Here is an 18,434-nt window from a genome sequence, read left to right as displayed (position 1 = left end):
ATCTTTTTAGTTGGCAAAGCATGGCACTTCCAACCTCCGACCGCCCCCCCCCCTCCCCCATGTATAGTGCTCTGGCAATGCCACTGGACCCAATACACTTACATTTATGCAAAACCTAGGAATACTTTGGAGGCTCACAATCAAACAAGAAGAATTTGGAGCACATTTTTCAAGTTAGTTCTTAGTAGTTTCTGGTACAGGTATCAAGCTGGGTGGGGGGGGGGGGGGTAATACTGATGTATCTCTAAATGATACAGTAGTACTGTCTTGAGATGTCCCAATCACTGCTGAAAGCATACGGTAGGAATGATTGATTGTTACTTTGTAAACAATTTGTTGTCTAAGTTGTAACAATTTAATTGTCATTTTTTATAACTGTGCATAATTTGTCCATTCAAATTACTGAAGTGGATGCATTTTTAAGCTCTAGTAGCGATAGCTCACAAGCTAACAACCATCAACGGTTTCACTTTCAGAAACATTTGGCAATGTTTAGCATGGTAAAGTTGAAATGATATAAAATGAACTCCAATGAAGAGACATGGTTGCTTGTATGATTACTGCAATTCAAATAGAACCTGTTATTACAGTAAATAAAAAGAAGTTTAGCTTTAAGCATCAGAGGCCAAAGTTACCTTCATTCCTTTGCTGTTTAAAATATTACAGTCTATTTTCATATCATTTTCTAGGGTTATCAGTAACATTGATATAATTCCAAAACATATCCAAACCAAACAGTCTCTTTAAAAAGAAATCAAGGTTAAATAAACTTGAGAACTAATAACACCACCTTTTACAGTATCACTTTGGGAAATTTAAAGAATATTAGCCCAAATGCTATGTTCCTCCATGTGGTATGCTTTGCTTCTGAATAGCTGGCGTAATGGTGGTTCTGTGACCAGTAGACTAGAATAATGGAAGCCGGTGTGTTCTATCATTGTAAAAGTCTTGTTTTACTTACAAGTATTACACAGGACATCCTGTGCATGAATCCAACATGTAATTACGACAGATAACTGAAGTGCTATACTGCATGCAACATTCAACCGAACATGAAACATTTCCTGGTGTTCATGTTTCAGGGTCCTTTAATAGTATGTACATACAGTATCACGATCATGTTTGCTTATTCCAGGTAGTGTATGATTGTCTGCTGATTGGCAATATGAGGAGGATTAAAGTTCATTGCATTTAAGATGTGCTTTGTCAGATAAAAAGAATATATACATTTTTGATAAGTTTCAATCCTGGAAAATTATGCTGGAAGAATCTGGGTGTGTTACTCTATAACTGATCAAACATTTTTTACTATCTCTCCTAAACTCACTGGTAAATATGCAATTTTACATTTAACCGTTTAACCTTGTTTTGCATTTTCTCTTTTTTGTAAGGTTTTTAAGTACTGTAGTTTCACTTTGAAAGAAAATATCCAATAAATTTGAACACGTCATTAAAACAACATCAATACAACAGCATCTTAAACTGTTTACATGTGAAGCAAGCAGTACGTTTGATGCTAGACTACAATACAATTTTAGCACTATTGTACAGTATTCTAAATACATGAAAATCTTGGGTATATTTCAATGCAGAAATTCATTGCAGATGCAGAAGGATGAAACAGACACCATCTAGCAATAAAAAAACTTTCACAAAGAACGAAACCAAAAGGGAATTCAGGTCGATGAAAACCTCATACTGGAAATTTGATGTCAGGTCTCCTGAATATGGTAGATTTAGAAGGAAGAGGGGGGTGCTGACCTTGAAGTGGGTCATTGTTGCTGCAATGCAAGAATGTACTGTAACCAACTTGGAAGTAGATCAGAGTGCTGATGAAGTAGGAGACAGGTTAGAAGAATGACATAAAGACACATTTATCACTAAGTTGTCAGAGTATGACCTTGAAAAGTTAAACAAACCTTTTTAACTTGAGCACCACCGACTGCGCCCTGCTCTTTCCCCACTTTGACTGACGCATACAGTTCCGTGGCATCCTTACTGGTGGATGGTGTAGCAGCGGTGGCACGAGGAGTCCTGGCTTCCTTGATATCTACCACGGCGTACTCAGCATCTGAAATATCCGGTTCTGGTTCGGCTCTCGGTGCAATCCTCTCTACCGGGACCACCTTGGGTGACTTTGCCCCCTCCTGCACTCCACCTGAAGTTTTCTTCCCTGCATCGCCACCCTTTGAATTATCGACATCGGCGTACTCCCCAAAGTTATTCGGCATCGGCCTTCGCCTTACGTCGGGGACATCGGCATAGTCACTCTCTGTCTCGGCTATCGGAGAGATGTTGTTATCCTTCTCCTTGACCAGGGCGTATGTGCAATCGTAATCTTCATCTTTGCCGGTCCGGATGGTGTCGTAGTCGCCGTCGTAATCCATCGACTTCCTCGGTCCGACTGCGCCGATGGGAGGAATGGCCGGCAGCTGCCTATCGATGGTTCCTGTCCTGGTTATCGGCGACGCGCTCCCACCCTTAGCGCCGTCTTGAGGAGAAGGAGGTGCCTGCACGGTACCGTTCTCATGGATATTTTGGTAGGGTGGACCATTCGGAGTGGAAGGTAGGGGCGGATTGGTTCCTCCTTGGGAATGGCCATCACCTCCGCTCGATTGGGATTGCTGATACAAGAAGAGGATAAAAATGAAGTGAAGTAATTTAAAGAAACAAATACCACCAGGTAGCACAAGTAACCACAAATGGCAGCACACAATAAATTGCTTAACATCATACATTTCGTGAATTTTGTTTTCTCCGAATTGGAATATATTGAGAATGGCTAAATGAGACAAATATCTAAGTGTGCAGAATTTTGTTAAAGCAGGCCTGACTTCGTCTTTGTGGTTTCCCTAAGGCAGCTGGGTTTGCCACTTGATTTCCCAGCAAGATGAAGAACACTCTAAGACAATGAAAACACTGTACTTAATCTACGTACGGTAAATTTGAACAGTTGGCAAGAGCGTACTATAAGACGCATCTAACTTACAGTATGACTAACAAATACTACATAACAAAGGAATTTAAAGGTAATAGAAAATCTGAGCTCAAAATGAACGTCTGCAGTAAGCACTTTGGGTGGTAGAATGAGAAGGGAGGGCATTGACCAGGGGGATCTGATCATAGAGGGCACACGTGTGAAAAGGTTATCAGTTCAGTCTAGGCATGGTAGAACGAGTGTGCTGAGGTTGTGAGGAGACAGGTAAGCGAGGAGCGAAGTAAATTTGAAAACTCAAGGGTAAGCAATACTTAATGTCATTGAGTTTATGAAACTAAAAGGACTTGTTTAAATCAACATTTCCTTGAGTCATTGAAACCTTTGAAAAGGCTTAAATCTACATATTTCATGAGCTGTTAATATAACGTATTTCTTCTTATTCACTAATTTTCTATTTTAAAATATATCTATTGTGTGGGTACTGTATATGATTGTTGCAATTAACAATAAATATGCCTTAAAGTATAAAATTGAAATTATAATGGTCACAGTTACCATAGTGTCATAGAAAGCTGTTTTCGTTTTTGAAACAATGACTTTGTTTATCTCTGTCACACTTGAAGATGATGGCTAGTTACTATGGTTACAAATTTATGTATTGTCCTATATTCCTGTTTTGTTTAATTAAACTCAATCAGGAAGTCCAACCTACAATAGGAAAGTAAATAGTCATGCAAGTTGTCATGTGGAGCGGTTAGTGACGAACAATACAAGTTAACAATTCCTCTGCACCGCAACAACATCAACAGATGGATCTAAATTGAAACAAGTGTATGATGGAGCCTAGAGACACATGTGACTAATAGACACCTACGTAATAGCCCACAACCGTAAGACTAAGTCGGTTCCTTGCTAGAAAGACGAAAGGTACTGTACTTCACAGCAGATACAGCACTGTTAAAAAGACCAATACCAATTGCCACCATTTTTGCTACCAAGTTCTGCTTTGGCTAATTTAAAGGCATTGAAGACTCGCACCAAACCACTTGCCGCGCTCTGAAAAAGTTAACTTTCCATTGCTTGCAAGTCGAATTTTCTTCTTGTCGCTACAAAATGCAGACAGTAATGAAACTTGATACCTAAATTGTTATCTTTTATCTAGACCTGATATGTCCATTGCTGCTATGTACACTGTGTTGTGGGTATTGCTCATAGCTGTATGTATTGACTATACACTAGTGTCTAATTACCGTCGGTAGCAAACTGTGTGTGTATTTTCGGGGACGATGGTGGTGTCTAACACTTCTGTTACACCTCATTCTAAACTAGGTCATATTACCGGCATGAGACATTTCTTTGTGCGAGTCTTCACACACTTTAAGGCATATTTTTGAGTGATCCCAACATGAGTACCACTGGTTGATTTGGGGCCATTTTGCTCACTGCATAAATTTGTCTTCAGAATATTAATTGTGTGATCAAAAAACTGTAATGAACAGAAAGTTACCAAATTTTACATCATAAATCCTCACTAAAATAAGTCACAACATATTCCCCAAAACTATAAACTGGTTTGAGGGATTGAAAAGTGACGATGCTTCACCTGTCTCCCACTCAACACAGCTGCACCTTAATATCTAAACAGAAAAGTACATATTGGAAGATTTTAGCACTGCGCCCTCACTCTCTGGGCACCGGAGTATACCGTTGGAATACTAATTTGCCTTGCACTCATTTGCATAAATTCAACAGCTACAACTGGTGCATACTGTAGCGGTTAAATCCCAGATATGATCCTGTCGGCATTAAAGTAAGATTTTAGGACTGCCCCCTCGCTCTCTGGGCACCGCCCACATACCCCTCCTTCAGGATGATCTACCATTCTGAACACTAATTTGCATTGCACTAATTTGCATAAATTCAACAGCTACAATTGGTGCATAATGCAGCGGATATATCCCGGACACGATCCTGTCCGCATTAAACCTGTTGAACTTTGACCCATACTTGTACTTCCTGCTCCAGTAACAGTTTCCATACTCGTACAGTACGGTACACTGCAGTACTCTTACTCGTGGGTTGATGCTTGTAGTACTGTAAGTACCCAGCAAAAGTCAAAATCACACTTCATATTCATAATATATATGTTGACATGGTTTTGTACTGGTACTCATATTCGGGTACTTAATTGTATTCGCATCGTGGACATTGTACTCACACTACTGTAGTTTATACTAAACATATCTAGTTGTCAGTTAATCTGTAATAAAGGAACCCTCTGTCATAATTTTGTCAAGCCTGAGTCAAAATAAAACTTAACATTTTATAATATATAAAGTAAGAATGAAGAAGAAAAAAAAATGCAAAATCTGCTTACTTGTCTCATTATCTGGGCAGGTTGGTCCTGGTTACCATTCCCTGCTACGTGGTCACTTCAAGATACAAAGATAAAGAAAGACCGTAATTAATACTTTATTTGCATTTCCATTTTTTCATGAAAACAGTCGTGCCTTGTTTAAGAAGGTTAGATTATATACAAAGAGTTTCGATTAGTTTCCATTGCCTTCCATTATCACATTCAAATCTTCAATATATACCTGTGCATACATCTACATAAAGTACAGTATATATACTAGAGCAATTATAATATCCTGTACCAAGTTTATTTGTTTAGTAATAATATCCCACAAATTACAGTCGATGGAGCTGAAATAATAGCAGTACTTGTATCGTACAGTAAACTCAGCTCTTTATTCATGAGTACAGTGAGCAGGATTCACTTATTGCGATAAAAATGTTCTACGCATCGGCATAATGGAGGATTTTGACAAGGACAACGGTATCATGTTGTCGTAAAGCCGGAGGGAAGGATGTTCGGTGATGACATTCCTAGGAGTGGGGATTAGGGGAGCTCGCTTTGTACTGGTACAACAGGAATGGAATTCACCACAAGATAGCCTGGTTTCTCATCTATATATCCGCTCTACAAGCGAGCTCTCATAGAGCCAATTAAAAAGACTACTTCATCTGCCCCAAAACAGAGACCCAAAATTTAGGTTTGAAAGAGTAAGTTGATGGGAAGTTTCGTTCTTGTTACATCAACCAGTGAAAGTATATGCAAGAGAACAGTAGATTTCGAGGCTACCCAATGCCTTGACGGGTTTCAAAATCTGAACTGCAGGGTTGGACACATACACAAGTTTGCTGCTGGGTTACATGCCTAAGGAAGGCCAGCCATGCCAAAATGGCATGTCCCTACAATGTTATCCAATCAGCCTTTTTCACCCTTGTTTCCTTAGTTTCTCACATCATGCATTCTCTTTTCAGTGAGCATTCAGAGAGTATTAATTATGTACAGGTATGCGTGAAATATTTCCCATCCATTCCTTCCCCCCTCCCCACCCCCCTGTGACCGTAGGTTAACTTCCTTGATCGATCAGACATGACACTCTCTCAAGGATATATATATACCCAGGGAGGTGAATCAATTGCATAACAGTCGTGGTTAAAAAACATTTATTTGAACTGTTGAAAGAAACAAAACCACATATTTATAATGTGAATAGACTGTACAGGTATTGTACAGTATGTCGGCTACAGTGCTTAGTAGTATTAACTACATCACTGATGTGTTCTTTGTTGATACTGTAGAATACCCCAGTAATCGAATCTGATTAATTATCATGGTTCCTGTTTTGATAATCTAACTCGGGTACCACTCGTACTGTCCTACAACACAACACAGTTCAGTACAGCATAGCACAGTACAGCACAGTCCAGCATGTGAGGAACAACTCTATCTCTGCGCTGCTACCACTTGTAGTGTACACTACAGCACAGTACAGCATAGCACAGCACAGCACAGCACAGCACAGCACAGCACAGCACAGCACAGTAAAGTACAGTACAGTACAGTACAGTACAGTACAGTACAGTACAGCATGTGAGACACAACTCTCTCTCTGAGCTGCTACCACTCGTAGTGTCCTACAGTACAGTAGATTACATTGCAGTACAGCACAGCAAATGAGTACAGAATGTGAGACAGCTCAAAAGTATCTCTCAGCTGCTACTACTTGTAGTGTACTGTACACTACAGCACAGTACAGTACACTACAGCACAGTACAGTACACTACAGCACAGTACAGTACAGCGAAGTACAGCATGCAGTACAGCATGTGAGACACTCCACTATCACTAGCTGCAAAAATCTTACATATTTCAATAATTTCAATAATAATTTCAAAGTTACAGAACAAATGCATTTTGGTTTCAACTTTTGGTTCCCCTTTTCAATTTCCTGTGGAAAAACCTACTGCATGGTGTAGGTGCTTTTTCCAAGCAAAAAGAAAACAGGACTTCTTTTAACCTTTGAGTTTGAAATTGTTTTTTTTTACTTCACTCTGCGCTCCTGAGCCACATGCTTTTAGAATCAGAACAGGGGACCAGTACACTAAAAGTTCTACCGACACCTACAGTAACATTCATGAACAAACATTGCCCTAATCACTCTAATAGGCATTAGAAATCATGAAAAATTGCTGCAAGTCCCATCAAGATCCATCAAAAAATTGACCATTTTACAAACTGTCCTTTCTAAATTCTGGTTTTATTTTATATGAATAAACAGATCTAGAAAATTATGCACATTGATCATGTTTAAGGTCCGAGGCACTGCCTAGTTTTCTGTTTTGTTATTTCCTTTTGCTTTTAAAACCTACGTTTCAAGGAAACTGAAGCCAGGTTTGTGACCTCATACAAAGTACTCGTTCATTGTCTTCTTTGAAATGAGGAACAATCACCTGATTCAATTGATATACAGTTACTGTATATGTGGGCTGGTATTTTATTGAGGCCTTCATAAAGGAGTTTTGATGAGTGCAACACTCTATTTGACAGTTTCCACATACAGTATAATTTAATGAGTCTCCCCAGATTTATCAAAACATTCAAATGTGTACATATCTTGAAAACGGAAAGAGCTTAAATCAAAACATTTCGACAGATTTGGAAATGAAATAATCACACGACACAACAAATGTACTGAATACAGGGCAACTTGGCTAAAGTGACCGTAGTGTGTACTTTAACGCAAGTTTCAAACCTGTTGCGGTAAAAGCGTGAACAAAGACTGCAGAACACAACACAAAGACAGGGAAACTTGTTGTCACCTTTGTGAAAGCCCCAACGAATTGAACTTCATTTGAGCTACTGCACCATATCAACCTATTTCTTTTCTTTTCATATTAAGTAGATCAATGTGAATGGCAAAATTTTATTTTTAATTTTCTTAAAACTTTGACAATCTAGAGTTAAATTATTAACACTAGTTGGGATCAAATGATTAAGTGCCCAAAGGCCCAAGGTATGTTTGTACTGTAATAACTTCAGGAAGTTTCAAAAAGATTTCTCTGTTCTTGACTCCCAGAACACACAAAAAAGAAAAAAAAAATACATATTTCTTTTTGCATGTTTCATTCTCTCCAACCCATGATTGTATCATACCAATTAAACTAACAAAGATATATCCAACTGCTCTAGTGTAGTTTCTGTGGTTATTTAAGCATTTACCACATTCCAAGTAGCAAGTTTAAATATGTTACTAACTTTTTTGTTGTCCAATAAGTGACAATTTTATGTTCCAACATTTTCAGCATTCAAGTTGAATTATTAATTTATTAACCCGTTTTATGTTTTATAGTTTTGAATATTGCAAATGGTTGAGGTTTCATGTTTAATTTCATTATTGTTGGTGCAACTCTGGTGCAGGTTTAACACCAATCCATCGTTCTGTGACCGATTGGAGTATTGACTCTATGTAACGCTTAAACTCTAGGACACTCTTAAATTTGCAAACCGTATCCCTGATTTATGAGCCTTCGCCAGTCAATGTGACCTGGTCGAGTCTGATGGAAGAGCTGTTCCCCTACAATTTTATTGGATAATAAAACTGTTCTTTTATGTTATTATAATTCATACATTGTGACAAAGATATTTTTCTGGACTTTGAGATCTCACAAGACCACACCTGTTCTGTAGAATATAACCGTATAGTGTGAGTGATGTATGGTTTTACTTCCTCATTGATATATATAGTGTACTAAAGTAGGGTTTGGCTGAATCAGGTGATTTGACTGTATAGAAATCCATACGTTCTTGTCACCTCTTGGTAAACAAGTTCAATTTAAAAATGTGTTAAGACTCGGAAGCCAGCTTAAGACTGTGTGTATCTAGGCCCAGCGTTACCACTTTACAGTACCATGCATTCTTATTGAACAGTGTGCATGCACAACCAGTGTATTTTGAATATAATGTGTTAAACCCGGAACACAGCAGACTGTGTACTAGGCCCAGCTACAGTACCACTGTAACGATGCATTTTGCACATTATACATTCACAGCCAGGGTATTTTGTACATAAATTATAATGTGTTAAAACATGTAACACAGTAGACAGTGTATCTAGGCCCAGCTACCACAGTAACCAAGCATTCTGATTGCACAGTATGCATTCACAGCCAGTGTATTTTGTACATAAATTATAATGTGTTAAAACTCGTAGCACAGTAGACTGTGTGTCTAGGTCCAGCTACCACAGTAACCATGCATTCTGATTGCACAGTATACATTCACAGCCAGTGTATTTTGTACATAAATTATCATGTGTTTTAAAACTTGTAACACAGTAGACAGTGTATCTAGGCCCAGCTACCACTGTAACGATGCATTCTGATTGCACAGTATACATTCACCACCAGTGTGTTTTGTACTGTAAGAAATAATAATGTGTTAAACTTGTAACACAGCATACTGTACTGTGTATCTAGGCCCAACTACAGTACTGTACCACTGTACCATGCGTTCTGATTGCAGAGTATGCAAGAACAACCAGTGTGTTTTGTATACATAAATTATCATGAATTAAAACTCTTTGTACATTACTAAATAGTACTTTGTTATGATTAACTCCTGTGATTAGAGTGCTCATTAAAACAATCATGACAATATTTACCTGGTCTGCGGTTTGTCCCCACAAGCACACATCCCCAGCAGTGTGACGATGACCACCAAAGACATCACTATGAGGAAGGCTTGTAATTCCCATGATGCACCAGCCGGTGAAATGTTATCTGTAGGTCAAATGAAAAAATGGATTTAAAATGTAATATAAATCATACAATTTTAACAGTTGGACGATATTCTTATAGTTTTCAGCACTTGATACTTTACTCAGGTGTCAGGCTTGTCCTTTAAAATAAAACTACTAATAATATGGTCAATGTTCACATCTGACAAGTTCTCTGTAAGGTCTTAGCATGTGTTCATCTTCTTCTACTGTTCACGCTGCAGTGGTAATGCTCATGTACCTCTCATATCATGCTTCAAAGCACTGGTACTGACAGTATGAACATTCTTAATTCTTTATCTGATTCTAATTGCTAATACCACTCTATACTGTCTTATCATATCATGCTGCAAAGCACTGGTACTGACAGTATGAACAGTTCCTAACCTTTATCTGATTCTAATGCTAATACCACTCTATACTGTCCTATGGTATCATGCTTCAAAGCACTGGTACAGTCAGTGCGAACAGTTCCTAAGCTTTATCTGACAGAAACCTGATAAGTACTTCATACTGCTCATACTGTCAGTACAAGTGTTTTGAAAGCGAGACACGAAAGTAAATTATAGAAAAAATTTGTCCCAACTATGTGGATAATGATGTGGGGGCTCAATTTGCATCTTCAGTGAAAGTGTCCAGGGTTAAATGCCTCTTGAGCAGTTAGTTTACATTTTAAACTAAAATAAAAAAAAAATAAAACTGTTAGTAAACTGCTTATCCACTAAAGAGCTACAGTAGTGTAAGAGAATGTGTAAAAGTAAGTTGACCTGAGGTTTCGATCCTAGCAGGATCTTCTTCAGAGGCTGAATGACAAGTAACAGTAACAGAAGGGACAAATACACGCACAGAATACAGACAGGTTAATGAGCATGGTGAACACAAAGAGATGGTTGTAAGGGGATTAGTAGACAAGGGATGGAATGAAGAAAGAAAGAAACCAACAGGGGAAGAGGAGAGGTGGGAGATAAACAGTGGAGGGACAAAGAGAGGATATATTTTATACTCGCAGATCTGCAACATCAGTCTTCTTCCAAACTGATTTCCTTTTCAGATTCTTGTATCAACTTACAGTACTTCAAATGTTATGATTAACTGCTAAAGTGACTGTGACTAAACTAGACTACTCGTTAAAACAATCATGACAATAAGATTACTGAAGTTCAGTCTATTTGCATAAAATACACCAAAACAAACACATCTCGGATTCTGACTAATCATTTATTCTGTGTGAGTAATAATACCAAACTGTACAGCAGAATATGATGCAAGAAAATTAAAATTGGGGGATTTCCAACATGAGTTTGACTCCCACCAGTACTTATTTACTGCTCAATGTAGGAGATAAAATATTGTCATAGATACAGATCACATCAAGTACCATACAGTTTATATGATGATTGCCATGATAACGCATGTTTGCCTAGGTTGGAGGTTTGGATGGTTATCAGATGTATGCATTGCTGTGAAAACAGCTGAGCTGCACTCCAGTTGACCTGTACAACTGGTATAAAAGGAAGTACAAACATACAGTACAGTACCTGAAGTAGTACTCAACTATGTGTGTATCATGTGTACATCATGGTAAATGGGTAAGAATTGTACTCCGGACAAGAGTCACCCCTGCAGTGAGTTGGTGGTACTTTTACTATACTGTACAGTATGTGTACTATAAACTATTGCATGTAGAGTACATACTGTACTCATATGTACTCACTATTGTATGTAGAGTACATACAGTATATACTGTACTCATATGTACATAATCATTATTGTATGTAGAATACATACTGTACTCATATGTACTCACTGTACGTAGAGTATATACTCATGTACTTACTATTGTATGTAGAGAACATACAGTACTGTACTCATATGTACTCACCCTCTGGCTTTTGGATTTTGTTTTCATGTTTGTAGTCTGGTAAAGATACTGAGTACGATAGTACTACTGTAGTACAAGCTTGTAAACCGTAAGTTCTCACGAGTAGAACTAAATGCTCAGAGCCCCGTGCAGTACTCGCATCTTACTCATACCCAAGGTCAACTAGTGCACTCATACAGGTGTACTGGTGTTACAAGTCTTGACATCATGAGTCATTCTGTAAGTGTACTGTACTCACAGAGTCCCACTTAATAAGAAAGGTTGACAAATGTTCGTAATATAATTTTATCTGAATTTAAGGAATCTGAATTGAAGGAAATCTCCTAACAAAGGCCTTATCTGTCGTGCAACAATTTAGTGAAATTTCATTGTTCACAATGTTATTGTAATTACTAACTTTCTTTTTTTTTTGGTATGCTGGAGATGGTGGAAGTTGGATATTAGGTCAGTGGTTATATCTGTTGCAAGGACATTACTGATTACATTTTTGCAATTAATTTCACTTGAAAATTCTACTGTTCTGTGTACTGTAGGATGATGCCATAGTCATTGTACTTCAATTCACACTTTCTCCATTTGTTTCCACACATACAGAGGTCAACAAAAGGTACTAAGGTACAGTAAAAGTAAATGCCCGCATACTATATACAGTAATTGCATTCAAATCCACCAACCTGCCGAGTCAACATTTACATACAGTATGTAGAGCAGTATTAATATACCAACTATTACACAACAGGACAGTATTGAGACAAAATCCTGCAGGCCAGCAATTAATCGTACAGTATTCTCTGTTTCCTGGGATAAGCAAATCTGCATTTCTGGAGGTCTATTCAATGATCAATCCAGGAAGATATATCAGCCACAAGGCAGGAACTACAGGATGAGTCACTCTGCATCTGCCCTACCTACCCGAGTGATTCAAACTAACCAGTGTTTGGATAGTGGTGACCATACATCCTGATAACAACATCAGACCATGCAATATCTATATTTAACTAATCACTTTCTAAGGCATTATTTTACCATACAATTTTTTTTTTTTTTTATTCTGCCAGTATCACTCACTGTACTGTATGTTACTGTCATACACTCATAGTACAGAATGGCTTGTTGTAAATAATTTTGCATAAAACTGGTCCGTTGTGGAGTAATACTGCACATATAAGCTAGTTACTGTACATAGCAAGTAGTATACTGTACTCTACATATAATGTAGCCTACACTACTGTACTGTACAGTAGGAGGGTATGCAGAAATTGCAATACTACCATACATACCCTATGCAGTACTGTACAACAACCTGAAAAAAGCTGTGCCACCAGGAAGTCATAAAGACTTACTTGGACTGAGGTCAGGACCCAGGAACAAGGAATTTCAGTATTGGAATATTTACTCAAGGTGTTAAACAGTATCACATTATATATACTATGCAAAGTGGTGAAATTGCTATGTTCATATAGAGCAGTGTCTTTTTGTTATTGTTTTTTTGTGCACAGCTGGAACTATTTGGTAATTTATAGGAGACAATCTTTAAGAGCCTTCAAAAACCTGCTACTGTATACCCACTTTTGAACACGGAATTATTTCCTGGATCAATATTCTGTTCCTGCAGTTTAAGAACAAGCATCCAAATTTGAAATATTATACAATTTTACCTTTGACCTAATTTTTATTGAGATGATCGGTCAAATCGAAACTTTCAATTTGTAATGTAATTTGCAATTTACAAGTTCAAATTACAAGTGCCTATTGTACGAAGTTCTAAGTTGAATGTACAGTACAGCAAGTCTGTATTCAATATATGTAAATTGGCACCAATCTACTATACCCCTAGGGCTGTCATAAAGTACATTACCATTTATTAATTAATATTATATAAATTTGTCAGAACTACTGTAAATATATCATTTGATGGTGTAGAAATACACAGTGCATTACCCCAGAGCTTCATTACCCTATAAATACTTTTAAAAGTCCACAAACTACAGACACATGTATCCAGGAATTCCATCATGACACAAGCTTGTTTAAAAACAATTTTTCTTTAATTCGACAAAGACTAACTTGACAAAAGAATGGATAACATGAGGAGTGTTAGCTCAGAGGTTAACACCGGTGCCTTTCAATCTTATAAGGTCCCGAGTCAGAGTCACTCCAAAATTTTATGTCGTCCAGTTACAGAGCTGTTGACAATTGACAATTCATAATCATGGACGTTAAATATGAATCTAAGAGACTGACTTCGGTCAGCTTGTGGCTTTGATAAGCCAATGATGGCTTCTTCGTGAGTTCCTGCTTGCAGGAGGATCTAAAATACATACAAAATACATACGATACGATATTAAATGGATCCAGTTGTGAGGTGATTCATTTGAAAAATTGAGCTCACAAAATTGGTAAATTTAATGTAACTTTTAAAGGTATTTAAACGTCATCAGAGAATGAAACTCTAAAAGTAGATCTTTAAGCCAAAAATATTGTCCATGCTGTGAGTTGTACCATAAACAAATTTCTTGTCCCTAAACTCTAAATATCATTGATAGAATGTAAACTTAAATTTTGACTGGTCTTCAGTTTTAAAATTTTCTTTCTTTACATTGTAACCTTCTTGTTTATCTAGATCCTTGAAATAAAACTTACATCAATTTTGGAGTATTTCCTTTAAGGTGCCATTTGGTGTAGCTAAAATAATATCAATTTGAATCATAATGCAATTTTTTCTGGAGAAAAAAAAACATTTATTTCCTTTGTGAATAAGTGATGTGTTAGATGTGATATGAAAAAACAATCTGCATTTTCAGATGAAATTGACATCATTTCACTCTGTTGAACATTGCCAGATCTATCCATAATTCACAAGATCCAGTACTGTACACCACAGAATTTGAAAAAGTCAAATCTTCCAGAATTCTTCCCCACTTGAAATGTTGTGAGGTTGAGGTTATAGGAAAGAGACATGTGCAGAATTTTTTTTTTCATCATTATTTATTAAGTTCAGTCAAACTTAAATGTCTACTGGGAGAAACACAGAAACATTAACTGGCCAGCAAATTTTGGCAACTAACAAAGTCCAGTCAAAATACATTATCTCTAGGCCTGTATTAACTAACATGCACTGTATACAGTATATATACTGCATTAAGCATCAATTTACAAAGTGAAAAGAAAACTTAAAATATTACTCCTTTTTTTGGCACATTGTCCTCAAATTGTGCTAAAATTTGAAACATGAAGAATAATATGTCACAAAGTTAATTGAATCCCTAATGTACACTGTAAGGTACTGTATGGCATGATAAAATTGCAATGCAGATTTATGCATTATAATTGCTTACAGTAAATAACACTGAACTTCACAGTTTAATACTGTAACTTTGCCCAAACTACAGTACATACAGTACAGTATATATTCTGTGATCTGAACTGTCCCTCCAAGATATGTATTGGACTGTGTTGTTACCGGAAGTCTCTAATTTATTCAAACACATATAAATTTTATATTGTGCTTGAATTAATGCTGCATGCTAATTACAATTCATAGAAACCACAGTTTCACACTACTTTGTCATATATACTGTAGCCTATAATTACTCATCCTCTGTTACAATATTAATCAATTGCTGAGTTTGCCTTGAACCACTGAGAATCACCAAGGTTACATTGTATATAATCAGTATACAGTAATTACAATACATGTATACTTACACCAAGCATTGCTCTTCTACACTAGATACTGTATGACCATGAACTAAATATATTAATATGAATATTTACAATGCTGAGAGAGGTAGAAAGAATACTTTAAACCTTGAAAATTCCACAAAATGAGCTCAAATGTTGATTTTAGGCAGTGGGGCATAGTAGCCTATAACTACATACATGTGTACAGTAGTGTACTCAAGGTTGAAATCTGTGAGTTGAACCAGGGAGCTGCTAAGTTAGAGTAGCAGCTCCCTGGTTGAACACTGTAGTGTACACGAGTAAAGAAACAGACACATACAGTACAATACCTTACTGACATAAAATAGGAGGAATGGATATTATATGTTATTGCACATGGCAAAGCTGCCAACCCCCAAACGTGTAATCCCAGAGATTCATTCCCTGCCCCCCCCCCACCCCCCTCTCCACAAAAAGAAAAGAAAAACAAAACTGGCATTCGGTGCCTAGAACAGGGAGATTTTAATATCCAACACGTGTGTTGTTAAAATTAAAGTCATGTAAAACTAATATTGTTTTATTCAAGACCTCATGATGTAAATCTGCTTGTACTTTCGTTTTATTGGCTTGGATATTTTGTTAGCGAGATTTGGAGACCAATAACAATTTCACTGTGAGTCACAAGGTAAATAGTACAAAGCTATGATAGCTGGCAGGTACAGTATAGTTCTGTACTGTACACTGTACTTACTGTACAGTATAGTATAATACAACACAGTACAGTACAGTACGGCACAGTACAGTACAGCACGGCACAGTACAGCACAGTGCAGCACAGTAATTACAGTATTAGTAAAAGTATTGTACAGTACTTAATAATAATAATAATAATTTATTTTGTAAAGCGTAAAATCCACAAAAGTGCTCTAAAACGCTATGTAACAGCAAAAAAGAAATATAAAAATATGACACAAAATATGTAGTAAAAAATACAGAATTAAATACAATATAAATGAGTATGAAAAATGAAAAAACATGCACGTTTGAGTATTGCACATGAAAGAAATTTAAATACACAGTTTAAAAATTACAGTACAGTATAATACAGTACAGTACTTACAGCACTGCACAGTGCAGCACGGTACAGTAATTACAGTACACTATAGTACAGTACAGTAGAGTAATTACAGTAAAATACAGTACAGTGTATTGTACAGTACTTACTGTAGTACAGTAAAATACAGTACAGCACAGCACAGTACAGCACGGCACAGTACAGTAATTACAGTACACTACAGTACAGTAGAGTAATTACAGTACAGTAAAATACAGCACAGTACAGCACAGTGTATTGTACAGTACTTACTGTAGTACAGTAAAATACAGTACAGCACAGCACAGTGCAGCACGGCACAGTACAGTAATTACAGTACACTACAGTACAGTACAGCACAGTAATTACTGTACAGTATTGTACAGTATACTTAATGTACAGTACAGTAAAATAAAGTACAGTACAGCACAGCATGGCACAGTACAGTAGAGTATGTTCTAGAACCTGCATCTCATTTGTACACTTGACATTTGAAAGCTTCAAGACTATGAAAGCAAAGCTCCATGACTGTTTGTACCAACTTGCGAGCATTCCGGTTTGCTAAACAGGAAAAACAAATTTGGCACAAAATGTAAACATTCCAAAGTTAGATGATCCAGGATCCATATGGCTTATAAATTTGTATTGTAAACAGTCTCACATCTGTAAAAACTATAATTATATACTGTATGTCTACACTATGGGTATATAAAGAAATGGATAGCAATCTTCTTTCTGTAAAGCAGCTTGTGGAGTTTTGTCAAATGTTTTCACTACTGAAAACTACAAGAAGTAATGTGTTGAACATTTTTTGCAATTTTCAGGTTAACATGTATACGGTATACATGTATACTAAACAACCTTCTGTCTACTCAAGAAAGTGGAAACCAATCTTATGAAATCATTCTAAAAACGTATTCGATTCCAACATTCTTTTGGTCGGCAATTCACTAAATTTCCATATCAGAGTTATAAATCCCGGACAAAATTATCATAAATTATGATATGAATTAATAATTTACTTTAATTAGTTGAATTATTCTGAAAACGAACTTGCCACCATATCTGTTTTTAGTATCAAATACTGCACATGTGCATCTTCACATACATGCAAAATTGAGTTTTAGTTGAAACAAAAAAGATTCCCCAATTAGTGAAAAATAATGTTAGATTGCCAATTTTGATCACTTTACAGTTGGACACCCTTTATTTTTCCTTTAGTTTTTTTTTTTTTTTTTTTTTTTTTTTTTTGTGTGTTTAATTATGAATTCTTATTCTTTTATAAATCGACTGACATTCCATGAGATACAGACTATATGCTACTGTAAAGTACTTGATATTCATTCATGTGATTCAATCCTCAACATACAGGGTATCAAATTTTTTTCTCAATTCACCTGATCACTTTCCACTCATGCAATAAAAGTAGAATTAATGGTGCGTAAAAGGAAAGTTGGACGCATTACAGTATGAACTTTTTACTTTCAATGGGCAGACTTTCGCTCGACCCGGGAAAAGTTCAATGTGTAGTAGAGCAGTGGTGGGTCAGATCTATGTATGATGTCCTGACCTAAAAGAAAGTGTGCCCATCACAATAAAAAGAACAATTACCATGATGCACCACAATAACTTTTAAAAAACAAATGTATAAAAAACTACAGTATGTTTATGTACATACAGTGTGCACAGTTTTGTACAGTACTCGACTAAATTGTTTGCAAACATGTTAAA

At 36.7% G+C, this 18,434-nt stretch overlaps 1 protein-coding gene across 3 annotated transcripts in view; it reads right to left on the bottom strand.

Moving 5' to 3' along the window:
* LOC139977595 (uncharacterized) overlaps window positions 1-18,434 on the bottom strand; it is a 37,775-nt gene that overhangs the window by 14,422 nt on the left and 4,919 nt on the right. For all 3 annotated transcript variants that reach the window (XM_071986998.1, XM_071986999.1, XM_071987000.1), the window contains exons 2-4: window positions 9,952-10,069; window positions 5,316-5,370; window positions 1,920-2,624 (exon numbers count right to left, since the gene is read on the bottom strand). In XM_071986998.1, the coding sequence (XP_071843099.1) occupies window positions 1,920-2,624; window positions 5,316-5,370; window positions 9,952-10,069 (878 nt within the window). The remainder of the gene's footprint in view (window positions 1-1,919; window positions 2,625-5,315; window positions 5,371-9,951; window positions 10,070-18,434) is intronic.

This window comes from Apostichopus japonicus, chromosome 12, assembly GCF_037975245.1.
Source record: "Apostichopus japonicus isolate 1M-3 chromosome 12, ASM3797524v1, whole genome shotgun sequence".
In the NCBI taxonomy this organism is placed as follows: Eukaryota; Metazoa; Echinodermata; class Holothuroidea; order Aspidochirotida; family Stichopodidae; genus Apostichopus; species Apostichopus japonicus.
The sequence above is the reverse complement of the archived record's forward strand: the minus strand, read 5'-3'. Positions and strand labels throughout refer to the sequence as shown.